The sequence below is a fragment of the Eumetopias jubatus genome, unplaced genomic scaffold (genome assembly GCF_037043125.1).
Source record: "Eumetopias jubatus isolate StellerSeaLion01/CBP00866 unplaced genomic scaffold, mEumJub1_p1.0 scaffold_13, whole genome shotgun sequence".
NCBI classification, from domain to species: Eukaryota; Metazoa; Chordata; class Mammalia; order Carnivora; family Otariidae; genus Eumetopias; species Eumetopias jubatus.
The window spans coordinates 49,898,151-49,921,471 of NW_028274819.1; the positions used below are offsets into that span (position 1 = coordinate 49,898,151).

General features: G+C 50.7%; 1 protein-coding gene across 2 annotated transcripts in view; it reads right to left on the bottom strand.

The window, feature by feature from the left end:
- The window catches only part of PPFIBP2 (PPFIB scaffold protein 2), a 145,018-nt gene that overhangs the window by 13,070 nt on the left and 108,627 nt on the right, over positions 1–23,321 (bottom strand). For both annotated transcript variants that reach the window (XM_028116897.2, XM_088017458.1), the window contains exons 7-17: positions 20,576–20,668; positions 16,464–16,575; positions 14,132–14,193; positions 13,076–13,151; positions 11,956–12,059; positions 10,115–10,182; positions 8,472–8,529; positions 7,487–7,525; positions 4,289–4,427; positions 2,575–2,716; positions 1,843–1,971 (exon numbers count right to left, since the gene is read on the bottom strand). In XM_028116897.2, coding sequence (XP_027972698.2) covers positions 1,843–1,971; positions 2,575–2,716; positions 4,289–4,427; positions 7,487–7,525; positions 8,472–8,529; positions 10,115–10,182; positions 11,956–12,059; positions 13,076–13,151; positions 14,132–14,193; positions 16,464–16,575; positions 20,576–20,668 — 1,022 coding nt within the window. The remainder of the gene's footprint in view (positions 1–1,842; positions 1,972–2,574; positions 2,717–4,288; positions 4,428–7,486; positions 7,526–8,471; positions 8,530–10,114; positions 10,183–11,955; positions 12,060–13,075; positions 13,152–14,131; positions 14,194–16,463; positions 16,576–20,575; positions 20,669–23,321) is intronic.

Below are 23,321 nucleotides of genomic sequence, written 5' to 3' on the forward strand. Positions count from 1 at the left end.
ACAAAGACATTCACACGAAGCAGCCCTGTGGCTGGAAATGCAGTTTTTCCTTCAAGAGAGAAAGTTCCTGATTTTGGTTACCCCATCCCAAAATGGCTGGCCGAAGGTATGCGGGCCTCCTAACCATGCGGTCCTGCACTAAGGAAAAATGCCTGAGGGTCTTAGAGAAAGTTCTTACAGCCCTGCCAGTGAAACAACGCTAAAAAAATCGCCAGAATTGGAGCTGAGGTTAATCATGCAAGCTTACTATAGATTATTTTCGCTCTGAAAAATCAGAAATGTTTAAGTCTACATTTAAAAACTTGCTAGCAAATTAGAACGCTCTTGTGGAATATATAAGCTTTCTTTGGCTCACTTTTTAATGGCTCTGAATGGCTCTGCCTTCTCTTGCCTCCAAAAGCTACCACTCACTGACCATTTACTTTTGTAATACCAATGCCTCGATCCCGAGAGAGCAGGTACTTAAGTCCATACGCCCTCACATCTCTCTGCAAGGCACCTGGAGAATACCTCTGGGGATGCCCCTTGAAGCGCAAGTGGATCTGGAAAGGCCCCGTGTCTTGCACCCGAGCCAACTTGGAAAGCCTAGAACGCAGGCGTGGCCGGGTGGGGAAAGGGAGTGTGCATCCGTGGGTTCCCTTTCTTGGGGAGGAGGGTAGGTCTGCCAAAAACAGGATGCTTTAGGGAAACGCACTTCTCTCGTCACTGGGATGCAGCCTGTGCTGTTTCCGAGGACTGACACGTGAGTTGCGCACATCTTACTCACTATCTGCACTGGTAGATGGCAATCTCAGAGGGGTTAAATATAAGAGAGTTAAACTTTACTTTTCACTGTCCGGTTAGATTTAAAATGTCACAATCCAATCCTGACGAAGGACCCCAGAAGCCTGATCTTGGCTGAGTAACTCAGACTTCAGGAGATAGTTATTGGAGATACGTTTTGTGGAAATTGTCTGATGGGAACAGAGATCAGAGGATACGGAAAGGGGTTTTCCTAAACACAGGAGTACCGTTTCACCTGGGCAGGCCTGAGGGAGCCACGCTTTCCCAGAATAGAGCGGCCTAAGGAAAGGGGGCAGAGCTACTACCTGGAGAGTGTCTACCAGGGCAGACAGGGCAGGCCAGGAAAAGTTTAGCTTCTTTCCATGCTTTTTCATTCAGGTGTGATGAGAGACTCCTGCAAAAGTTCCCATTGTGGTTCCCCTGGCACACACCCCCTGCCACCCCCTTTAGTTAACACCCTTCAGCAAAGTTTGGCGCCTTGTCTTAGGACACATAATGGCAATGTGGCCTGCTCAGGTGGCAGGGGACAATGTCCTTTCTCACTTTTACTGGAGGAGGTCGACCCATGAGTGGCAGAGTGCTGATGCTTGGGTTAGATGGGTAGTAGCGATGTAATCCTCGTAAGAACTTTAATACTTCTTTTGATTCCTCACTTCACAAATGAGTAAACTGAGGCACAGAGGGGTGACAGAACTTGGTTTAAGGCTCGCCACTAGGAAGTGGTTGAGTGGACATTCCAACTCAGGTTTATGATTCCAGAATCTGTTGCAGACTGGTTCCAGAATGGTTGCACCAGAGCTTCTCAATCCAGTGTGCCGAGTTACTGCTGAGAATGAATCACACACGGGCAGAGCTGCTGAGGTTCCAGGGAGGCCAGAGGGCCCACCACCCACAGTGGCTTTTAGGGAGCCTTTTGCCTTTACCTCAGTGTGCCTGTAAAGCATGAGCAACATCTGCTGGTGCCAAGCGGGAAAGGGGGAGAAGCTCTGCCTTCCGTCTCGGGTGCATCCCTGGCCAAGATCTCACAGTTCTCTGTCAATAGACTAGAGGGAGCCTTACCATTTCTGACCCTTGGGGTCTCTGGTCCTGGAGAGCCTCGGCCCTGCAGTTGCCCGGAGCCCACCTCGTCGAAATTCTGCCATCCCCGGGGCATCAGTGTTAAAGTTCCCGGACTGAGTTCTTCGGATCCTGTGTGGAGAGGAGCCCGTGGGGACTGTCAGGGGGCAGCTGGGAGCACGCAGGCAGGGCACCACCCCCGACGCAGGGCCGCACCAGCTGGACGCCAGACTCTCCGTGGCACTGCTGCCCAGGGCCTCCCAAAGGTCAAGGATCATGGCCTGTGACAGCACCCCAGACCCAAGCCTCAATTCTCATTCTGCCTCTTGGATTTAGGGCATGCCCTGGGGGGGTCCAAGTGAGGAGTGATGCGGGGTAGGAGGCCCGTTTCTGCCGCATTTCACAGACTGGATCAGTGGGGCCAGCAAGTCTTTCTTCAGACACAGACTGACCCCTGGGAAGGAAGAAGTTGGTCTCAGTCATGTGTCTCTTCCAAAGTACATGTGGTGTAAGCTGCAGAGAATATGCTCGGGGTTTGTGGGAGGGCGTGATGCCTGGAATGAAGGGCAGGTAGGCAACTGCTACAAAGAGAACTCAAATTCTTCCCCCTAACAGCCATTCTGTTTCTAGTGCTGTTCCAACATCTAATTAAACAGGGGACTATGTGGTTCTTTGGCCGTTCAAGAAGAATACTAATTCTAAGCAATGTAATTATGATCACCACCACCAACTTACTTTCCCCAGAACTTCCTGATGCCTTTGGGGCTCCGTTTACCATCTGGCGTCAGGGGAGACTGGGGGCTTGAGTCAGTGCCCGATGACGTGGATGAGAGGTCGTTGGCCACGACAGTGTCGTCCCAACCACTTTCCGTGTCTCCTGAGATGGAAAGAATGGAATGGTGTGTGAAGGTCAGGAAGGAACATGACCTTCAAAACCTCATCCCCAGGCCAGGGCCATCTTTCAGTGGAGGTGGGGAAGAGTATGCTCTGCCTACAGAGCAGAACGTTACACCTCTACCAGCAGGGGGCTCAGGCACACTCCAGACTCTCTCTGAGGACTGGACAGGTTAAGGTTCCAAATCAGGGTGAGCTAATGTCTTCAAGTGCTAGAGGTTCAGGGGTCCAAGTACTGGCGGGTAACCCCAACAAGGAGCTTCCTCCTTCCCCCAAGGGAGATGCATCCCTGCACCAGGGATGCAGGCAGGAGGGGGACATGGCTGCCAGTTCCGGAAGGGGAGGGTGTCAGGGAAGGGACACAAGGGCATCTCACCCTCCACCTCACCTGAAAGGGTACAGTACCTAATACGGGGGCACTGACACTCCGGCAACGATCTCCAGCCAACCAAGAAGCAGAGAAGCCACATGAAGAAGCAAGAGAGGCCAAAGTCCAGCCCAACAGAGTTATAGGGAAGCAAAGAAATAAACAAAAGAGTCATCGAGCAAGAGAGAAAAACTCAAACAGAAAGAAAAATAATCCCATGAGAAAAGGGGGTGGGGAATGGTGACTGAACTTGGCCCACAGGGTCAGTGCGGTAAGAGGAGGCCTCACGTGAGGAGACCAAATACTCCTGGCGCCTCTTCCTGGCAGGCCGAGGCATCCATACACACAGGGAGAGGGAGGGAGAGCAGCAGGGGCTGATATACCGGGCCACATGCAGCTCCTGTGTGGGTGCCAGGGCTCCCTTAGACCAGACGAGAATGGTCTGAAGCTGTTGCAAGTCCGGAGTTTCAGTGTTACTAGGACAGACTCATTCAAGAGCTTATCTGGAGTTCTGCAGCCAGAGGCAGTGCTGGCCAAGGGCAGAAGCCAAACCACGGGCTGGCTCAGCGAACCACCAGATATGAGGAGGAGGGTAGGGAGAGCTCTGCAGGGACCAGAATGTTCCCTCCTAAGCTCCACAGATCTGCTGTTGTTGTTGAGGCAAGATGGCCCACTCTGCATGAAAAGCAGCAAAGACCTCCACGGTTCCAGGCCCTAAGCACCAAAAGGGTACCTGTGAATGGACATCCTTGCCCACTCCAGTTTCCTGAGGAAACACTCTCCCTGGGAAGAGTGCATAATATCATCCTACTGGTAACAGGGAGGCTGCAAGAGGAAGGCAGAGCCAGGAGAGAGACGATCAGGTTGACAGAGGAGGAGGGAGGGAGGGATGGGAAGGCTGCAGTCAGGGGTCTAAGAGGGAAGGAACAGAGGAATGATGGGAAAGACACAAAGGGCCAAAACAGGAGGACTAAGAGGGCAAATGGGGGTGGGGACGTGACTGCAGAGAGGGCTGGCTCCCAGCCTGGGTCTCTGGCGCTCTACAGGGCTTACCAAAGGAAGCAATGAACCCGGACAGGGAGCCATGCTCTCTGCCAGTGAGGCCACCCAGAGGGACGGCCTGTCCCATCCACCCACCCCCACCATCCTCCAACGGTGGGCCGCCACCCGCAGGGCCTGGACACTCACTCAGCCTCGGCAGGCTGCTCCCTGTGGGCTCCAGTTGGGGGGCAGTGGGAGTCAACTTGGCAGCCGCTCCATTGGGCGTAGCTCCTGAAAGCTTCCCAGGGAACGTGGGGTATTTGTGCTCCACCAGGAAAGGGCTGTCCTATTAGAAGGGGAGAGAGAGAGACCTGTTGAATCAACTCATCGGACTCAGACTCAAACCCAGTTAGGAAACCTTTGGATGCAGGGACAACTCAGCTTTCCAAGAGCCATTTTTCACTGAGGCCAACTCAGAGACCTTGCAAAGATCATTTAGCCCAGGAAAAGGGACCAGAGTTCTGAGAAACTTGCCCAAGGGCCACACAAGGAGACAGGGACAGAGTCAGGCCCAAACCCAGGGCTGACTGCAACTGACCCTAAACAGGAAGTGGAAGTGTCTGGCAAAGGGGGGCTTTGCCATTTGGCCAGATGCTCGGACGCGCGACGAATTAACAGGCATGAATGACCCTTTGAGCACTTTGAATAACAAACCCAAATTCTAGTAAAGGGTATACCTGTTGCTTTATTATATATATTTATGATATCATGTATAAGTTATATGTATATATTATGATAACAGTTATTTTGAAAAACACCAGGTTAAGACAAAGCGAGAAGGGATGCACACACTCGGAAGATGATGACAGAAAACAGACCGGGGGCAACACACCAACCATTCCCTTGGGAGCTGAGGATCATAGTCTGCACGAGGTTCAGCCCCAGTGCAACGGGCCTGTGCACACACCCTAGCCACAGAGAGGGTACCCAAAAAACGAGATAATGTAAAGGGAAAAGAACTGCACTTAGTTGGTCAGGATGGACATAATGCAGCCAGAGAAAAACAAATACCATAGGGTTTCGCTCACATGTGGAATTTAAGAAATAAAACAGATGAACAAAGTGAGAAAGATACAAAACAAAAACCAGACTCTTCACTATAGAGAACAAATGGATGGTCACCAGAGGGGAGGTGGCGGTGGGGGGGGGGTGAGTGAAACAGGTGAAGGGGATTAAGAGTACAGTTATCATGATGAGCACTGAGTAACATACAGAATTACTGAGTCGTCACTATACTGTACACCTGAAACTAATATAACACTGTATGTTAACTATACTGGAATTTTTAAGAAAAAGGATATAATGGCCCCTAAACCCACAAACCTAAGGGAAACCCAGTGGAATGCATTTGAGTAAGAAGAGAAAATGAAGCAACATTACCAAGGAAATCGACTGTGGACTACTTGATTGGGCCCAGAAGAAAAGTAATATGGAAGTTCTGATTTCAAAACGGACAAGACAGAAAAGTAATGGAGAGTTTAATGATGGAGACATCTCTTGAAGTTTCGTTTAGTTAAAAGCCGTGTCCAACGAATTTCTGAATTCAGTGTGCTTATAAAATACAAGTCCTAGAAATTGTTTGAAATCCAATTCCTTCACTGAACGTGGACTACTAACCCCTATAAACAAGCTCAGAAAGGAGAGATGTGAAAAAAAGATTAAATTTCCAAGGAAGTCTAAAGAACTGGCTGGTGCAGCAGAAATAATCAGAACCTTAAGATAGGGAGACCGCATGATTTTTAAATTCATGATGACCCACGAGGTAGAGATTGGACCTGGTCAGACCAACAGTTTACAAATGCTAGTCCCTGTACCAGTTGCTCCAATCACCTGGGACACTGGCACAGACCGAGTTCCCGGGCTGTACCTGGTCCCATGAATCTGCCCCTCTGGGAGTGCACCCCAAGTGTGGGTATTTTTAAAGAGCATTTCAGATTACTCTGATGCACAGTCAGACCTGGAACCACTGTGGCTGTGGGGAAGGCAGTGTTCAAAAGGCTTGGGGAACTGTGACTCCAGGTTCCCCATGACATAGGAAATAGGAGGGCGGGGAAGGGCCCTCAAAACCAGGTTTCTGGCTGCATCGTCACACATGCGCGCCCACCCCCCACCCCTCAAGACAGGGCAGGGACGACCGAGGCCGCCAACATGGGCTGCACCCTGGGTGCTCACTGCGGAGTTGAGGGAAAGAGGCCAGAACCCAACCCAGGACAGGCGGCCCAGGCCTGTGAGAAAGACCACAAAAGGACTCAAGGGCGACAGAAAGGGCTCTCAGCTCTGTTCAGCCAAGAAGGACAGGTGGGAAGGAAGGACTCACTGCTGGAGAGGGTCAAGGTCAGGACAGGACCCAGAAGGAACAGAAGAATAAGGCTGGTTGCAGGGGAATAGGGAAATCCCCGCTGCCTTACGCTGGAACGGGAAGGCAGCGCACCAGAGCGGCAAGAACACGGGCTTTGTGTCAGAGGGACACAGGCAAAGCGCTTTCCCTTTATAGCCTCCCACAGCCTGTTCTATTGTTTCTCAATGGGGAACAATTCCTGCCTCGGGCTGAGCACACCAGGACAGCACGTGAGCAGAGGCACAAGAAGTATCCCCATGCGCAGGGCCTGGAGTGACAGCAGTAAGTCCAGGAGCAGTCCCTAGGTCAGACCCCATCTAGAACACCGTGCTCAAGTGTGGTCCAGGGCACAAGCTGGAGAAACCAGTGCTGACCCTAAGGAGAATGAATGGGAACTTTAAAGGCCTGTGATCCGCACACAGAAGAGGATGTTCGACTCAGAGAAGGCCTGAGGAACTTCGATTCTGGAGCAGTCAGGAGCAGGGGAGACTGGTTCATTCCAGGGGCTCCAGAGGGACAGCCGGGCTCAGCGGGCGCACACTCTAGGGAAGCCCAGAAGACATACCCACTAGAGCTGGGAAAGATGTGATGAGCTCCCAGTCACAGAAAGCAAGGGCCAGACACCAACGCTGGGGGATGCCACAGAGATTCCTGCCCCGGTGGCTGAGTGCGCCCCTGTGTTTGGCCATGACACATGAGCGCAGAAAGGATAAGAGCTGTCCCGCTCCTCTGGCCGGGTGTGGAAAGCCTAACCCCCCCCTCCCAGCCATCAGATCGACAATGCCTTGTTAAGGATGAGTTTTTCAAGAAATCCCATCACACAATGACATGAAGTCACACCACACAGCGGGGTGCACAGAAGCAGAAAACGGGAGAGGAGGCTTTGTCTTTCCTCCTGTGCTCTTTTCCCTTTAATTCACATACTTCCAAAAGCTGTAACCTGCTCCGGGAAAACTCCAGCAGACATGCAACCACAAATGCACGATAGGGGCACGCAGTTACTGTACCTTGGCTTCTACCCCTGGGAGCTGGTTCCCATTGACACACTGTACAGCGGCAAGGATTTCAGTTGCGTGGAGAAAGAGACACCCGTGTTAGTTGCAAACTACAACTCAGGACCACCTGCCTGCTTCCAGCTGCAAGGCTCATTCCCTCCCTCCCCATCTTTCTGACAGGTAATCACCACCCATGGAGGAAACACAGGTCACTGTCCACCCCATGGACAGATGTTCTGGGCAGCTGCCAGCAATCTGACCGGGGAGAGCAAGAGGCACAGGACCACAGGGGCAGAGCCACTGAAGGGGCCCCGTGGCTCCTACCAGCTCCAGTCTTCACGGGTTTCCTTTGTAATTACCGACGCTGGTACCCTGCTCAGACCAAGGGACGGCATGCGGCAGGGCTCCATAAAGGTGCTCTATCAGGGAAGGAGCCCTGGTCTCCAGTGACCTTGCTCAAGAACCTGCAACCTCCCCCTCCAGCACCAGGGACACCCACCTGGTCAAGGGCTACCCTCAAATAAGGGGCCACAAAGCCCTCCTCACATCTCTCTAGACTCTTAAAAAAAGCTTCCTCTCCAATCTCCTAAATTTATCCCATAACTCACTCCTGGGCTCATCACTTTATCCCATTACTTCCTCACTCAAAAGCCCTGCAATGCTCCCAGAGTGGCTCTGGGGATATAGAGCCAGGACTCAAGACCTTCTAGGGTTTGATCTGACTCGTGGCTCTGAACTTATATCCTCATGCTCCCCACCATTTCCCAAAACCTGCCTGTGCTCACCTCTACATCTTCTCCATCAGTTCCAGGCAGCATGCCCTGCCCTGCCCTGCCTCTGAGGCCTCGGGCCACACCTGACTGGTTTTCTCAAAAATTTCATGTAATTCCTGCCTCCCTGTCAGCGTCAGAAAGGCCTCTACAAGGTGGGACCTGTGTGTCCCAGGACTGCCGGGTACGTAACTCAGGAGTCTTTATGGAGAGACTGAGGGGCTGACCTTGTCCACAGGTTCACTTCTCAAGTCTTCTAGGCTACATGAGAGTTTTTTCTGAGCTCTGGAAAAAACACAAAAGAAAGGGAACAATGAAACAGTTACTAGACAAGGAGCTCATTCATGGAGAGGACATACCAAGTATTTTACCAGTAGTCTGTTAAGTGGGTTTAGCGACAAGGTCAGGAAAAAGCCACCCTCTCATCACAACCACTACATAGGAGACTGGCCCACCTCCAGGGATAGTCTGGTCAATGTGTTGCTGAGGGCATGAGAGCATCATCTAAATCCAAATCAAAAGGCCTCGGCATTCCTTGAAAATCTAGAACACACTCAATTCTATTACATCAATGGAAGCTAACTGGTCTGTAGTCTCAAAAGAAAAGACTCTGCCTTGTCCATTTATTTAATACGTAGTCCAGGGAGGAAGGAGCTGTCCCACACTAGAGTGAAGATAAGTATTTCAGCCAGCCACAGCTCCGGAGCACCCTGCTAGAATCTTCCAACCCTTTGCCCTAGCTCTGTATGCCCCGACTACTCTGCTCAGAGGAATTTGCTTTTTCAGGTTATTTTGCAGAGAAGGGCATCAACTGTATAGAGAAGAGGCCGTGCCACCAGTGGTCACAAGGGTTACCTTGTGACAAGTCTCCTTGGCAGTTATGTTTCTCAGTTTATATGAATAAAGCAGAATCTCTTAGTACATTGGTCTCCTGTGAGTCTGGTCAGTGTGAGTTAATCAGTGTTGACTTCCTCCTGAGTGAACTCCTAAACTAAATTTCTTATTGTGCAAAACTGACTGCCAATTGCTGTCTTTGACACTGACATTTTTCTCTAGGGCTAAAGGCTGAGGGAAACAACGGCTCTCTAGAAAGTTGGGTCCTGAGCACCGTATGTTCTGGAGCCTCAGCACCATTCTGGAGAAGCTTCCATCATACTTACGGCCAATTTCCCCAGACACCGTCCCTGAAAGACAGTCTGCTCTTGGCATGGGAGCCTCTGTATCTCCACTACATGGGGCACAACTTGGAAGTGTGTTCTAAATTGCTGACATAGGGAGCTAGAAATAGGTTCATTTTAGAGGGAACCAGACAGGGGGCAGCCAGGTGACCTCACAGGCCAGCCCATTATGAGCTCATTGCCATGTGAAGCTTCCCCAAAGCAACTGGATCAACCTCTCTGTAGGAGAAATGGCTCTCCCTGGGGAGATGGGACTGTCACTGTCACAGGGCTCTAGGACTCCTGAGAGCAGGAAGGACTTTCAAGAGGGGGCTGATGAAAATGAGACCTATGTCATGGGATGCTCCCAGCCCCTTAGGAGCCCCCTGGAGGGCACAGATGACCTGCAGCGACCTCCCCTTTGAGGATCCAACCCCTGGCCAGGTCTTTTCTAAGTGACAATGGCCCAGACCCTTAGCCCATGGGAAGGGAAGCCCCTGTGTGGCCAGGGGAGGCAGGCACAGTTCGTGACTGCTCCACGGCCTAGGCCACACTGTGGCCACTGCCAGGGCCTGGAGGGCTGCTCAATGGAAGGGGAGATGTGCCCAGGACATGTGGCTGTGCTCACCATGCATGGCCAGTCCCTGCCATGCAGGAGCCCCAAGGATGGGCTGAGGGAACAGCAGCTCTGGGGACAGGATCAGGACCCCTACCTGGTTTCCAGTGATTTCTGCGGTAGTGGAGGTGGCCCCATGGTGGGAGAGCTACATCTTGGAGGCATCTGCACCAGAAACAGACGTCACTGTAGGCGACAGTTACTGTCTGAAGACCACCTACCATCCTTTCTCCTTCTTTGGACAACTCCCCTTGAGGAGTTCTACTTCCTTCCCTAGGTTCAGCCACGATGGCTCTGTCAATACAGGTCCTTGCTCTTTCCGGATGCCCAGGAGAAAGGAGTATTGGAAACGTGGGCCAACCTGCCCCTCCACCCCAGACCTACGTCGGTATCTCTGCAGTAGAGTCCTGACACCTGAACCCCTGGAGACCCTGCTGCTCCTGCCCTTTCTGAGCTGGTTTCTTCAGCTTTTCCTTTCATGCAGGAAGCCATCAAGCACCCCTCTCAAAAACGTGCCTTCTTGGTGTAGGTTAGCCAGAGTCGATTTCTGGTGCTTACAACAAGAAGCACTAGAATTGATACATTCACTTAACAAACATGAGCAACCTCCATGGCCTGCCAGGCCCCATGCTGGGTTTGGGTAAGTGCTCCCCACAGCAGACAGGCAGACAATTAGGATAAAAGATCAGAGTGGAGATTCTTACGGTACTCATACCTATAAGGCAATATAGGGATGGAGAGGAGGGAGGGATGCTTCAGAAAGGGGCTTCAGAGGGGAGAACACTTGAGAAATGAGAATGGGCTTAGTGAGAAGACAAAAAGGGAAGAGCATTACAGGTGGACCATGAGCTAATGGTGGCATCTACGGAGGACACAGTTTGATGTTTTCAGTATTGTACAAAGTGCAAAGATGACCTTTTCTCTAGAGCCTAGTAAATACCTTTTTGATCTACTGTCGGGAAAACCCCGGCATTATAATACAGTTGTTAAAGGCCTGGGCTTTTTGGTCAGGGTCCAATTCCAGGTTCTGCCATCTAGCTGCTGTGTGACCTAGAGCAGATTAATTACCCTCTCTGAACCTCAGCTTCACAATAAAATAAGAATCCCACAAGGGTGTCATGGGGAGAAATGAGGTGAGAGCCATGGACAGTGTTCATCACAGTGACCACACAGAGGTACTGAGCGTCAATCATTGCTTCCATAATATTGTCAGCAATCTGTAATGTTTGTCTGACTTGATAACTGGGACACTTGGTGACATTTTTGCTCCTCCCTTAATTAAAAGAGTTGAGCTAGACCCCTAAGATCCTCTTCAGTTCGGCCATTCCAGAGTTTCATGAACCTTTTATATCCTGGGCCAAAGCCCCTTTTCCCCTTGAGATCTGGATCTATGAGTTTATTTGCTTATTTGTATCTAGTCTAAATGCAGAGAGATTTGTGTAAGAGAAAGAAAATCTGTCTGCTGGTAATAGGGGCTGGAGGGGGTATCTGAAATAGGAACGGATCCCAGCAATAGTTGAATTTATACCCCTCAACAAGCAAGACACATTCATCCATTCGACAAATATCTGCATTCTCCTGTGCGTCGGGCACTGTTACAGACACTGGAGAAATGGGGAAATAAAATGAAACCACCTTTGGTCTCTGCTTATACCCCAGAGAGGAAAGACAGAAAGAAACAAGGAACTGGATTGATTAATTCCTACCCTTGCAAGTCCAGTATCCATGATGCTGCCCCTCCCAGTCAGAACACAGGCCAGTGCCTGGATCCGTTTCCACCCTCAATGTTCTCCCCAAGGCCTTGGGGGTCACTCCATCCATTTATTGTCTCACCTGTCAAGATTTATACCTGACAGGTACCTGATTAGATCCTCCCCCAAGCTCAATGTAAGCTCCTAGGGCCTGCCGAAACCCCACAGCATGGATGAAACATAGCACCTCTGGTTTAAGTAATTCTTCAGGGCCTTTATTCGCAGGGTTCCACTTTCTGAAACTTCCCTCAAGTTCTTCTTCATTGATTGAGAGAGTTCTTTCGGAAGGCCCTGGAAGCATTAACGCAGAAGGGGGGGATCACTACCGCGGAGTAATTACGCAAAATTCTAAGTCTTTCTCCTTCATTAAGGGAGCCTAAGGAATATATAAAGGTACATTAAGAGTGTGACTCGTAAGATTCTTCAGGGCATCTGAAGAAGGGCTCTCATGACCATGAAGATCATCTCAAGGGCAAAGTTCATGTGTGGAACAGCGAGAAGGCAACCCCTAGTATTCCACCCCAACCTTCTCATTCCTTGGCCACAGCAATCAGGCTCTTCTTACTTGACCCCAAATACCAAAGGAAGAGGGAGAACAGGGCAGTGATATGTGTGTAGGGCCAGCAGAAGCTCGGCCAGAATGAGGTCTCTGAATACCCTCAGAGCATGCCCCTCCTGCGAAGCAGCTGCTTTCCCAGACTGTGATGGGAGCCCAGGTCAATGGCATGAAGGATAAGGCAGGCAGCCTGGCATACGGCCTGCTGTGCTCATACGAACACTAACACTGTGTGCATGGTGGGTTCAGCCCAGGCTGCCAATATGAAACACAGACAGCTCTCCCTGCCCTGTGCCTTCCTGAGGAACCCCAGCACCCAGGGACTCAGGCAAGGCTCCCTGAGTCCCTGAGAATCTGCTGGGGGAGCTTTTAGATTCTTCAGGAAGTGGACAAGCTCTAATCCCCCAGGAGGGTACCAAACTGATTTTTGGTGGAGGTTTGACTGCACTCACTGCCCCTAAGGGGTATCCTGGGAATCCAAGGATGGTGATTCCCAAGGGCTCGCACTGATGGCTTTATTTTCTTGATGATCTGCTTAGTCCCTGGGAGCTCAGAACTATCACTAGACATAGTTTCTAGAAATCAACAGCTGCCAATTTCCCACTGTCCAGGACAGTCTAACCAGCTCCATTCTCCAGCAGAGGATCTTCTCCAAATGAAGATGAAGAGCCGTCTGGTGAAATGCCCCTGGGTTTAATGCAGTCGACGAAATACCTCTGGGAGAAAACGGCAGAACCCTCCTTGCCCTCACCTTGAGTTGCCATCATCATCTCCTTCACCCGTCGGTACTGGTTTAGCAGCCCTGTGAGCTCCTGTATCCGACGGTCCTGTCACAGTGTGAGAACAGACTATACGTGAACACCACTGCTGGCTCTTCCGAGGATTTCATGTGGGGCCCACACTATGTTCTGGGCACACTGAGAAGAGATGCTACATGGAACCTAAGAAACACATTTCTGGATCAGGAAGCTCACTATCTCCCTACCCTTCTGAGGTAGCCTTAGAAATCTGTCTCCCGGTTCAACTATTGTCCTCTGGAGCTACACACAAAGAAAGATTAAAATAAAGCTGGCGTGTTTATCCAGGACCCTCACCTGTTCCTGGGGAGTCTGAGATTCCTTTTGAGACAGACAGAATTCCCAGAGGAGACCATTTCTTTCAGCCAAGGTCTGGGGGCTTGGGAGGCCACACGGATTTTGGCATTAGACAGCCTGGGGGTAAACCCTGGCTCCAATACCTACTGTTACCTGACCTTGGACAAAACTCCTCAAGTACTCTGAATCTCAGTCTCATCTATAAGATGCAGGGCTGTGGTCCTCAGAGCTGATGCTTGTCCCAGGTAGGTGCTCTCTAGTTAAAGAGGAGGCTACTCTAGGATCATGCAGGAATCAGACGTGAAGGACAGAAGGCAGGAGGTTAAGCACATCACATGCTGCCTTGTGTCTCTGTGTTGAGTCTACCACCAGACTGTGCACATAGGAGACTGGTGCACTGTTGTCACGTTTTGCCAGGAGTCTAAACAGCAGTTATGGTGTTGGCAATAACCACGGTGGTATTTTTTTTTCCCACACCAGCATGAACAGGTACGACTTTAATCTGCCTCTGGGAGATTTCACTTAGGCAAAGTTCCCAGGCATCAAGGCCAAAAACAGGTGGCTGAGGTTCAGTCTCTAAGAGGCAGAAGCCATTCTCCTGACATAGCCCTGGGTCAGTGGCCTGTTGGGCATGGCCCTGCCCAGAATATCAGAGACCAGTAGGGACCGAACAGCCGGAGATGTCAGCAGAGGAAGAAGAAGGCTGCCCTTACCTTATCCTCATTGGCAACAAGCAAAGTTTCCATCCCCATTTTCAGATGTTGAATTTCTTGGTCTAAAAGAATTTAGGTGTAGGAAGAATTACGTAAACACAGATAGCCATTCCCACATGCTAAGCTGCTGACACTTTCCTTGTGAATAAATCGCACATGGGCTCTTTTACTTCTTTAAGAGCCTGTGATGATGTCTGGCAATCGTCAGTCTCATTAAACATTTGTTGGACTGCTAAACGAATGGATGAGCTTAGCATTTTATCTTCTCTTTATAGACATTAGTGGGGAAAATCAAAATACCATTTACTCAAAGGTGACACAGAAGAACCCCCAAATCTTTCAAAATCAACATCTCTGAAGAATACAGACATTTATCAGTGATTACTTGAGTGGGCACGCACCTGGGCTGCCAACTAGTTTTGGAGAAATACAGTCCCATGGATTGTGGCAAAGTCGAATTTAAAATAATAAAAAAAAAAAAGTCTACAGCTGAATGAAGATGAGAAAAGAATGATTATGTAAAAGAGCTGGGTACTTGGCTTAATTTAAAAGGGTACAGTCAGAACTGACTAACAAATGTTTAGACACATCTATAAATATATTAAAACAAACTCTACAGTTAAGGAAAACTATCCTATTTCATAAACGTATAGAATTTCCCTGTGGGCCAAGGTACCTGTGTCCATCTGTGGTGGACAACCCATGGCCTGCTCTCTCTGGGCCAAAGAGGGACTCTTCCCCAACTGGTCTGCAGGGCCAAAGGCCAGTGCCTAAAGGAGCTGGAGGTCATTCTAAATATTTAGGCCTAGGGATTGTCACATAACTGGAGTTTCAAAACAAGGACCTATCCCCATTCCTAAACTGATTACTGCAAGCAAAGCGCAGGGGACAAAGGAACCAAACTACAGGCATCCCACTTACAACAAGAATAGGAAGAGTAAATTTAGAGACTTTGTGTAAATAGGCAAAGAGATTCATTTTCAGAGTGCCTGCTCACTATCTTAGGCTCTTGGCAGCTCAAGATCAGCTCTACAGCTCTCCCATTTGTGGGAGGAGGGTGGTAAGCTCCATGTGAAGACTGGCAAACCTCAGTGCTTTGGGCAGAGCCCAACTTGAGCAGCAAACGATCAAAGGACCAGCTCCAAGAGTTATCTGATGATGGACTAGAAGGCTGGACTGTAGAGAAGCATAGGGTGGCAGGGGAAGGCTGCCTGGCCTAGAATCAGGGCACAGAAAGCGTTCTGTGCAGGTTAAGCATCACAGAGAGGCTAGGATGTCTCAGGGGGCCCCAGCCTCCACCTTGAGCCTTGGCAGGTAGGGGACATGCTCAGAGGCTTCGGAAGACACTAAGGAAGGCTGGGGGAGGGATGAACATATGGGCCACTAATTTCCTTCTCTAGCCCGAGTCATTCCTTCAGGGCTGCATGGCTTCCCTACCCCAGCCAGGGACCTAAGCGAAGCAGCGCTAAGGCTGACAGGGGAGGAGAAGTCGGAAGGTACGCGATCATTTTGTACACCAGGTGAAGAGCTGTAGATATTAAACAGGTGTGAATGAGAGGATTTGAGGATTCATCCTTCCCTTTTTAATCAGCAGACTTGAACTTATCAAGGTCCATTCACCATCCTTTCATTTACTCAGTATTTCTTAGGAGCCTACCATGGCTGAATGCTGTGCGAAGCTCTGTGGGATCTGGTCTTAAAGAGAATAGACACAGGCCTGGCCCCACAGTGAGGACAACAGTCTACACCAAGAGACCTCCCCCAGTGCAGCCCTGATACATGTTAAGTGCTCGGACGGAAATAAGAAGAATGCCGAGTTAGAGAAAAACAGGACTGGGGCAGGAGGGGCACCTCGTTGAGGCAGGGTGGCCAGAATAGGTCTTTCTCAGGGGTAACACTGAAGTTGAGATCTAAAGGATGAAAAATAATTGCTTTGTTCCTGTGACCTCAGGGCCTTGTATGAGTATCAGGCGGACATCCACTAAGTGAGTGAATCACTAAAGCCTCCCCCATGGGGATGACACAAAACAAGTCCTTCCAGTCAAGTGAAAGAAGAGCTCCAGAGGTAGCTGCACAGAGCTTAGTGATCAGACTACACGCGAGAGGTTCACGGCAATGAGTCTACAACAGAGCTGTGCTTTATAGGCCCGTTCAAGCTCACGCATGCGCACACACACCCATGTGCATCTGTTCACTAGGACATGTTTGCACACACACAGGACACATGCACACATCAGCATGCCTACCCACACAGGCATACACATACGCACTCATGGACACACATGCCCGGGGCCCAGGGGCAAGCACATCCTATCATGGCCTAGCCGGTTACCTTTCTCTGCATGGTCACTGTGGAGGGCTGCAGTCCGGGAGAGCTGGCTGTGCAGACGCTCAATTTCTGCATCCTTCAGGGCCACCTGCTCTTGCAGCTGGGCGACCTCAGCCTGAAAGAGCAACAGAGGGGTCCCCGGGAGCTCAGAGGGACTACCAGACTGTGATGGAGTACCTCAAGTCGTTCACAGCCCAGGACCAATGGGTCCTGGAACCTGCGGGTAAGTCAGGAGCAGAGGTGTCAGGGGCGCGCAGTGGGAGGTGCTTACTGCCCTCCCCACAACAGGGAGCTCTGCCCAAGGAACTCATTCTTCCTGGTCAATCTGGCCCTGACCACAGCTCGGGCTGGTCACCTGCATCCTCCTACCTGACCAGGCTCTTTCTCTTCCCTGCCCTCTGAGGCCCAGTCACCCCGGAGGCCTGACAAGCTGGGATGGTGTGCAATGGGAGGGCTGCTGATGGGTATTCTCTTTCTGGCTGTGGTCTTCCTTCTCCCGAGACATTCATGCAAGAGCATGTATGTACACCACTGTGACAAGTGCACACATCTTTCATTTTCCCAGCCCATACAGGAAGGATAGGGGAAATCAAACCACTACTGGTAGACAAAGAGTAAGCCAAGAGTTCCTCCTGCAAGTACTCTCCCACCCGTCATGCATAGGCACGGCCCCTGCCCAGCCTCCAGGCACCTGCGCACGCTCACCCTCATGTCCACACATACAAGCATTTAGGTGTGCTGAGCAGATACACTGTTGCAAATAAAGCATGTAAGTACAGCCACAAACCCGCATACATGCATTCATACACAGACGTACATGGACCGTTGTACTGGGTGGTTCCCACATCTCTACTAAGCAGAGCAGGTTAAATTTCACACATGACAGTAGGTGTGATTGTCCACGCCTTCCCATACTCATGAGAAGATCAGAACTGTGTTGGTCCCATCCCACCGGGCACAATGGCTTTGGAGCCAAACTTGGATTCTCTCATTTCCTGGTTGAGTGACCTTAGGCAAGTTAACCTTTCTGAGTCTTGCCTCATCTATGAAACAGGGAAAATAGCATCTACCTCATAGGGCTGTGGTGAGGATTAAGTAAGATAATGGTCACGGACAACTTAGCCTAATGCTTGGTAGACAGTAAGTGCTCAATAAAAGAGATACTGTGGCTCCTCTCATCGTATTCCTTTCCTTGTGGATAACCAGCTAGTTCTCGGAGTATCCAACCAAAGTAAGGGGGTAAGGACTAACTCCGGAGCCTGTCAACACACAGCGGGGCCCTGTCCTCCGGCCATCCCTTCCTGTGGGGGGAGCCCAGCCACATCCCCCCTCATGCCTCAAGGTTACGCAGTGGGCCATCCTTCCCCACACAGGCCGGAGTTAACTTTGAACAATTTCAAGTAACCAGACGAGCCCCGAGCCTGTTGAGCCTGTTGGTGGCCCCTCTGCCCAACAGGCCTTGTGTCCGGTTTCAGGACACTCTGACGGAGCGCCCACTCTGCCCCTGTGCTCGCTGATTTCTTACATCAAACCTCACTCACTCCTCACAGGAAACCATGGGAGGAAGCAATATCCCTGCATGTTGCTTCTGGGGAGGAACCAGGACCAGTGCCCAGGATGCAAACCCCACCTGCTCCGAAGCCGGCTGCTACCCACCGCGGCCTGCATGCTTCAGAGTTACTAGCACACATGGGGGCCACTATTAGGGGGCGGGGGCTCCCTGAGCCCACCTCAGGGTCCCTGAATAAACCTTCCCCGATATCCCCCAAACGGGAAAGAGATGACCATGTAAAGAACAAGGAGGTAGGATCTCCTTACTCCAAAGTGTCCTATGGAGCACTGCCCCTCTGCTCGGTGGTACCGACCCACAGAGGCCAGGGAGCCAAGCCCCGCTACATCACACGGCTTGCTGAGACCCACAGCCATGCGGCAGCTTTCCACAGCTCACCAAGGGCCTCGCTGCCCATGGCTGACCACTAACGGGGTCAGTGGCTTCTGAAAACCTCAGCCTCGAGACCTGCAGTCCAAACTCCTCTCATTCCTACAAGGACCATACTGTTCTTAGAAGACAGTTTCCTAATCCCTCTTGTACCTCCCACAACCATTTTCCTCTTTCTTTGCAGTAAGAGTGAGAGCTGGTCTCTGTTAGGAATCTGGATGCCCAGTGCTTGTCTGCGGGACCCAGGGTGGATGTCAGTGATGTGGGCCCATGGAGGCAGAGCCCAGCACCTGGCACAAGGAGGTCTCTTTTCTCTGAGGCCTGCCTCTGGGGGAGGTCATCACTTAAAACATTACAGATTAAGTGCCTGGGCCCAACCTCCCATGTGTCAATTTCCACAGAACGGGCCAGAAATGACAGATGTCCCCATAGCTGGGGAGTCTAGGCCACAACAGCCCACAGGCTCTCTACCTGACTACGAGGGCAAAGGATGCTCCTGCCACAGCCGCTGAGGCTGCAGCTGTGTGGCAAGAGATCCGAGGCAAAGGCATGCAAACTGGCACCAGGCAGAGGGGTGCCCCAGGTCTCTGCAAATACTCCGCCTCGTTAAGCCCAGGGAGCACGCCCTGCTGCTGCTGCACTGGAAAATGAATGGCCTGCAAGGGCTGACAAGCTTTACACAGATAACTGAAGAGAACTTTCAAGAACAGTACAGGTTTTTACCATAGGGAATCAGGATTTTATAGGGAAAAGAGCATGGTTTTTGGAATGACACAGATCCAGACTAGAACCTCATCTTGGCCACTCTGAGCCTCGGTTTTCTTACCACTAAAATGAGGATAGTAAACTCACAGACCTCACTAGCTTATTTTATGGATCAAACAAGAAAAAGCAGGTAAAGTCTTGATGTGTTCCGGCACACGGGAGGTGCCCCACACCTGGGAGTTACTAAATAACCTGTCGTATCTCAAAGGTCTATATGTCAAGGCAAAGAGCTTTGGCGATCTAAGAAGAGTTATTTGGTTTCCTAACGGGTGGTGTGTACAACTTCGGAGGCTTCCCGGAGACAGGACTCGCTTGAGTGGAACCCTGTGACAGAAGGTTCTGAGCTCTTTGAGAAAACCACTGCTCCTGGAACAGTAACGGAAGCACTGTACATACGAGGATACCCTTAGATAAAAACAGAGCTGTAGATAAGCGGGTTTGTATTGCCTAGGGTTGGTGCTGACTTGGTAAGATCTTGGGAAAGTTACTCAGCTGCTCTGTGCCTCAGCTTCCTCATCCGTACAGTGGTGAAGAAAATCATTCTGTACAACAGGTTATGCAGACATCAGTATCATGTTCAGAATTTTAATAGCATGCCATAAAGAGAAATTCCTAGAAGGAAATACTACAAATGGTAGCTCCTGGGGGGGGTGGGGGGAAGAAGTGATCTTTATTCATTTTTTATGGCTTAAAAATCCCCTATAATGAGTACTGTTTTTATGGTCATTAAAAGTTAACTTACAGAAAAAAAAATTGCAAACTAGAAGTGAAGAAAATTCTTAAGGATTTTTTAAAACTCTAGTAAGAAGTAAACATGAAAATCTGGTAACACCTCTGGGTGGCGCTGCAGAGACCTTAGTGAAATACTAGATGTGCATTCAGAGGCTCCCTCGCCCAGGAATGCTTCTCCAGGGCTGTTTCTTCCCCCCACCCCCCAGGGCAGCCGGGCTCCCCAGTTCAATAGAAACATGACTTCGTTAAAACAATAAAGTATATTTATATATATATAAAATACGCATTCAAGGCTAAAAATAAAGCATGTCTATTTTAAAAACATTATTTAAAAACAGTGTTAAGGGGACTGCTACATTTAAAATGAGGCAGCCAGTATAACATTGGCGTTCATCTGCCTTAAGACTTCTCACTTGCTCACAGCCCCTTCCTGGTCGCACATCAGCCTAAGGGTGCTATGGAGCACAGCAAGAGGAAGGAGACTCAGCTACTCCAGCAGCGCCTAATCTCAGGGGCCTCTCCCTATGAAAAGAGCCTTCTGGATCAAAGCTGTCTGTGTGTGCACAGGAGGGTCAATCTGCGTGTTTCCAGCTCAGGCTACAGCAAACCCCGAGCGTGAACACAGACCTTCCCCAGTGGACCTCAGCGACTCTCAGAAAGCATCAGAACCACCTCGTACCTTAGTGGCCTTCAGCTTCCACTCATACTGATTCCGTTCATTCTCCAACTCTTCCACCTTGATTTTGAGGTGCTTGAGCTCTTGCAGTAACTCCTAGAGGGATGAGGGAGAAAAACAGAATTCTGATGGTGACAGAGCATGACAGTCCCTGGACCTACAACCCTGGTTAGGTTCATGCAGAGGATGCCACGGGCAGGAGCACCTGCGTCATGCTCCGCACTGCCGCTCGAATCTTGAACCATGGTCCTGTTTCAGGAAAAGCTGTTTGGGCCATTAGAAAACAGAAGCCAGGGAGTTTCAGGCACAGGAAGAGAAAACGTTCTTATTTTTAGAACCTGCTCTGCCTGCCCCTTTCTGACATCCATGTCCTCTGCGGGGTGCGCCCAGATCATGCACAAGTGTGTGGGGGCCAGGACAGGTAGGATGTGTGAGCGAGAGCAACAGATGCAAAAATGAGGCAGCTTCGCACAAAGTAGCAGGAAGCAGGCTAGGTGGGAGCATCTCTCTGTGCTGGGCGGTCGAGGAACCTGGAAGAGGGGCGTGTGACCCTGGAAGGCTCCAGAGAGGAAGGGATAACCAGCAGGGCAGAAAACACTAAGAGGCCAAATGCCAAATATAGAGCCACTCTGAGCGTTCCAGGGCAGGGGAGTGGGTCCACTTGAAGAAAGGAGGGAGGGAGAAGGCATCCCAGCAGAGGGCAGACGCAGGAGGCGGAAAGGGAGACGGGCTGTTGGACTGGGGCAGAGGACGGGTGGCATGCAGTGGGAGGTGAGGCCAGAGAGATAAGGTGAGGCCCTACTGGAAAGGCTCTGGATGAGGTTATAAGGAGCTTGGATGCCATTCTTGGCCAGTAGGGAGCCACTGAAGGTTGCTGAATGAGGAAGAGATCGTTGAACAACTTGCCCATGGTGAATCAGGTCTGTTTCTTCTGACTACAGGGCCCTTGCTCTCTAAACTACCCCTTTAGCAAAGATGACACTGCTAAGCACCCTTGTCCCAAACCAAGGCTCCTTTAACGGACAACCGGTCCTGCTGACTGGTTCCTATCAGAAAAGTTAGCCTGAAAGCGATCACTTCCAGACTTTCTAAAGTCCAGATTCCCAGAGACTCCCTACTTAACACCTGCACGCAGGCATCTCACAACAGTCGTGGCCCAGATGGGACACTTAATTCCCCCTTGTAGACATTCCTGTGCCACTAAATGGCATCTCCATACACCTACCCGCCTGTGCCAGAAACCTGGCGCCCATTCTTGGCACCTTGCTCTCCCTCACTGATTAATGCATCCCCAAGCCTTGCTAATTCTACCTCCAGGGAAAGGAATCTCTCCTTTCTCCCCAACTCTGACCTAGCAGTTCTTGTCCACAGCCCGGGCAGTCTCTCCAGGGCCTGCTCCTCTGTCATCTTGTCCTTCTTGGAGCCCCTAACCCCCATACCACCCAGGGGAACAATACGATGAAAGCACATCTCTGATCCTGGCATTCTCCCCTGCTCCTCAAAACTCGTAAGCTCTTGCCAGCACTGCCCAGCTTGGCCCAGCACCCTGCCTGCCCTTGATATTACCATCCCCCCGGTGAGGCACCAGCCACGCTGGCTACTTTTTAGTTCCGCTTTCGACGTGGGCTTTCATGCACATGGCTCCCTCTTGTCTGGAGCTGTCTGCTGGGTTAATTCCCCCCGATCCTTCAGGCCTCTACACTTCATCAGGCCCCCGGCTACACTCCCACGGGGCACCCTGGAACTCTCCTACATCATTTGCAATCAGACATTTACTGGTAGGCTTGCTAAGGGCTAGTTCTCCCCCGATGCTGTGAACTCCTTAAGGAGTTGGCTAACTCCAAGTCTGTGTTGCTCCTTTCTGGCACACAGTAGGTACGCATTACTTCCTGATGAACGAACATGTGAAATTCAGTTCAGCATTTAACTGGCCTGGAGCTGAGACCATCCGCCTAAAAGTTACACTGCTTACCCTTGAATTTTGTAGGGTAATTCATCAAGATTTTCTCACAGCTAAGGAAAACATCTGTTGATGCCCTTTTAAAAAAATGTCTTCCAAGCTAAAATCATTGCACCCATGACCTGCAGCATTAGACTTTAAGGCCTGGTGGGACTTGCAGCTGATCCAGGATGGTTTGGGGAGAACATTTCTGGCCCTGCCTGAGAGGCCGCCTCCAGGGGACACAGAGCACGATGCAGCCAGGCTCTGTGTTGACCTCTTTTGGCACACTCTTTCTAGGTTGTCTGCTGCCGATCAGCGGCTATAAACACTGGTGCAAATTTTAGCCTCTTTTAGACATCTTTCTGGGGTGACCCACTCAACATAGGGCAGGCCCAGAACCTTCTCAGCACTTCCCTATCCAAATGCACACTTATATCTGGACTCTCATTTTTTTTCCCTCTTATCATTTTATTTAATGTAGAAGGAAATCTCCCCCCAACCTCAAACCCCCTGCCCCCAAGCTCCTCCCCTAATGTCTGAGTCTGGGTAGAGTTTCCACATGTTCCACAGTTGAGTATGGATCGTGGTTAACTTCCCACAGAACCGAGGCAGACCGTCTGCAGTACTCATGGCTACTGTGACCTTGACCTTCCCTCAGGCTTTCAAGTTCTCTTCAACAGCAGGCCTTGGGGGCACAGGTGATCTCCATGCAGCTTCCATCACCAGGCCCAGCCAGGGTACATGGGACCCAGTCTCACCAGTGTGAGGGGCCAAGTCCAGGACCTCATTCAGATACACCCCAGAGGG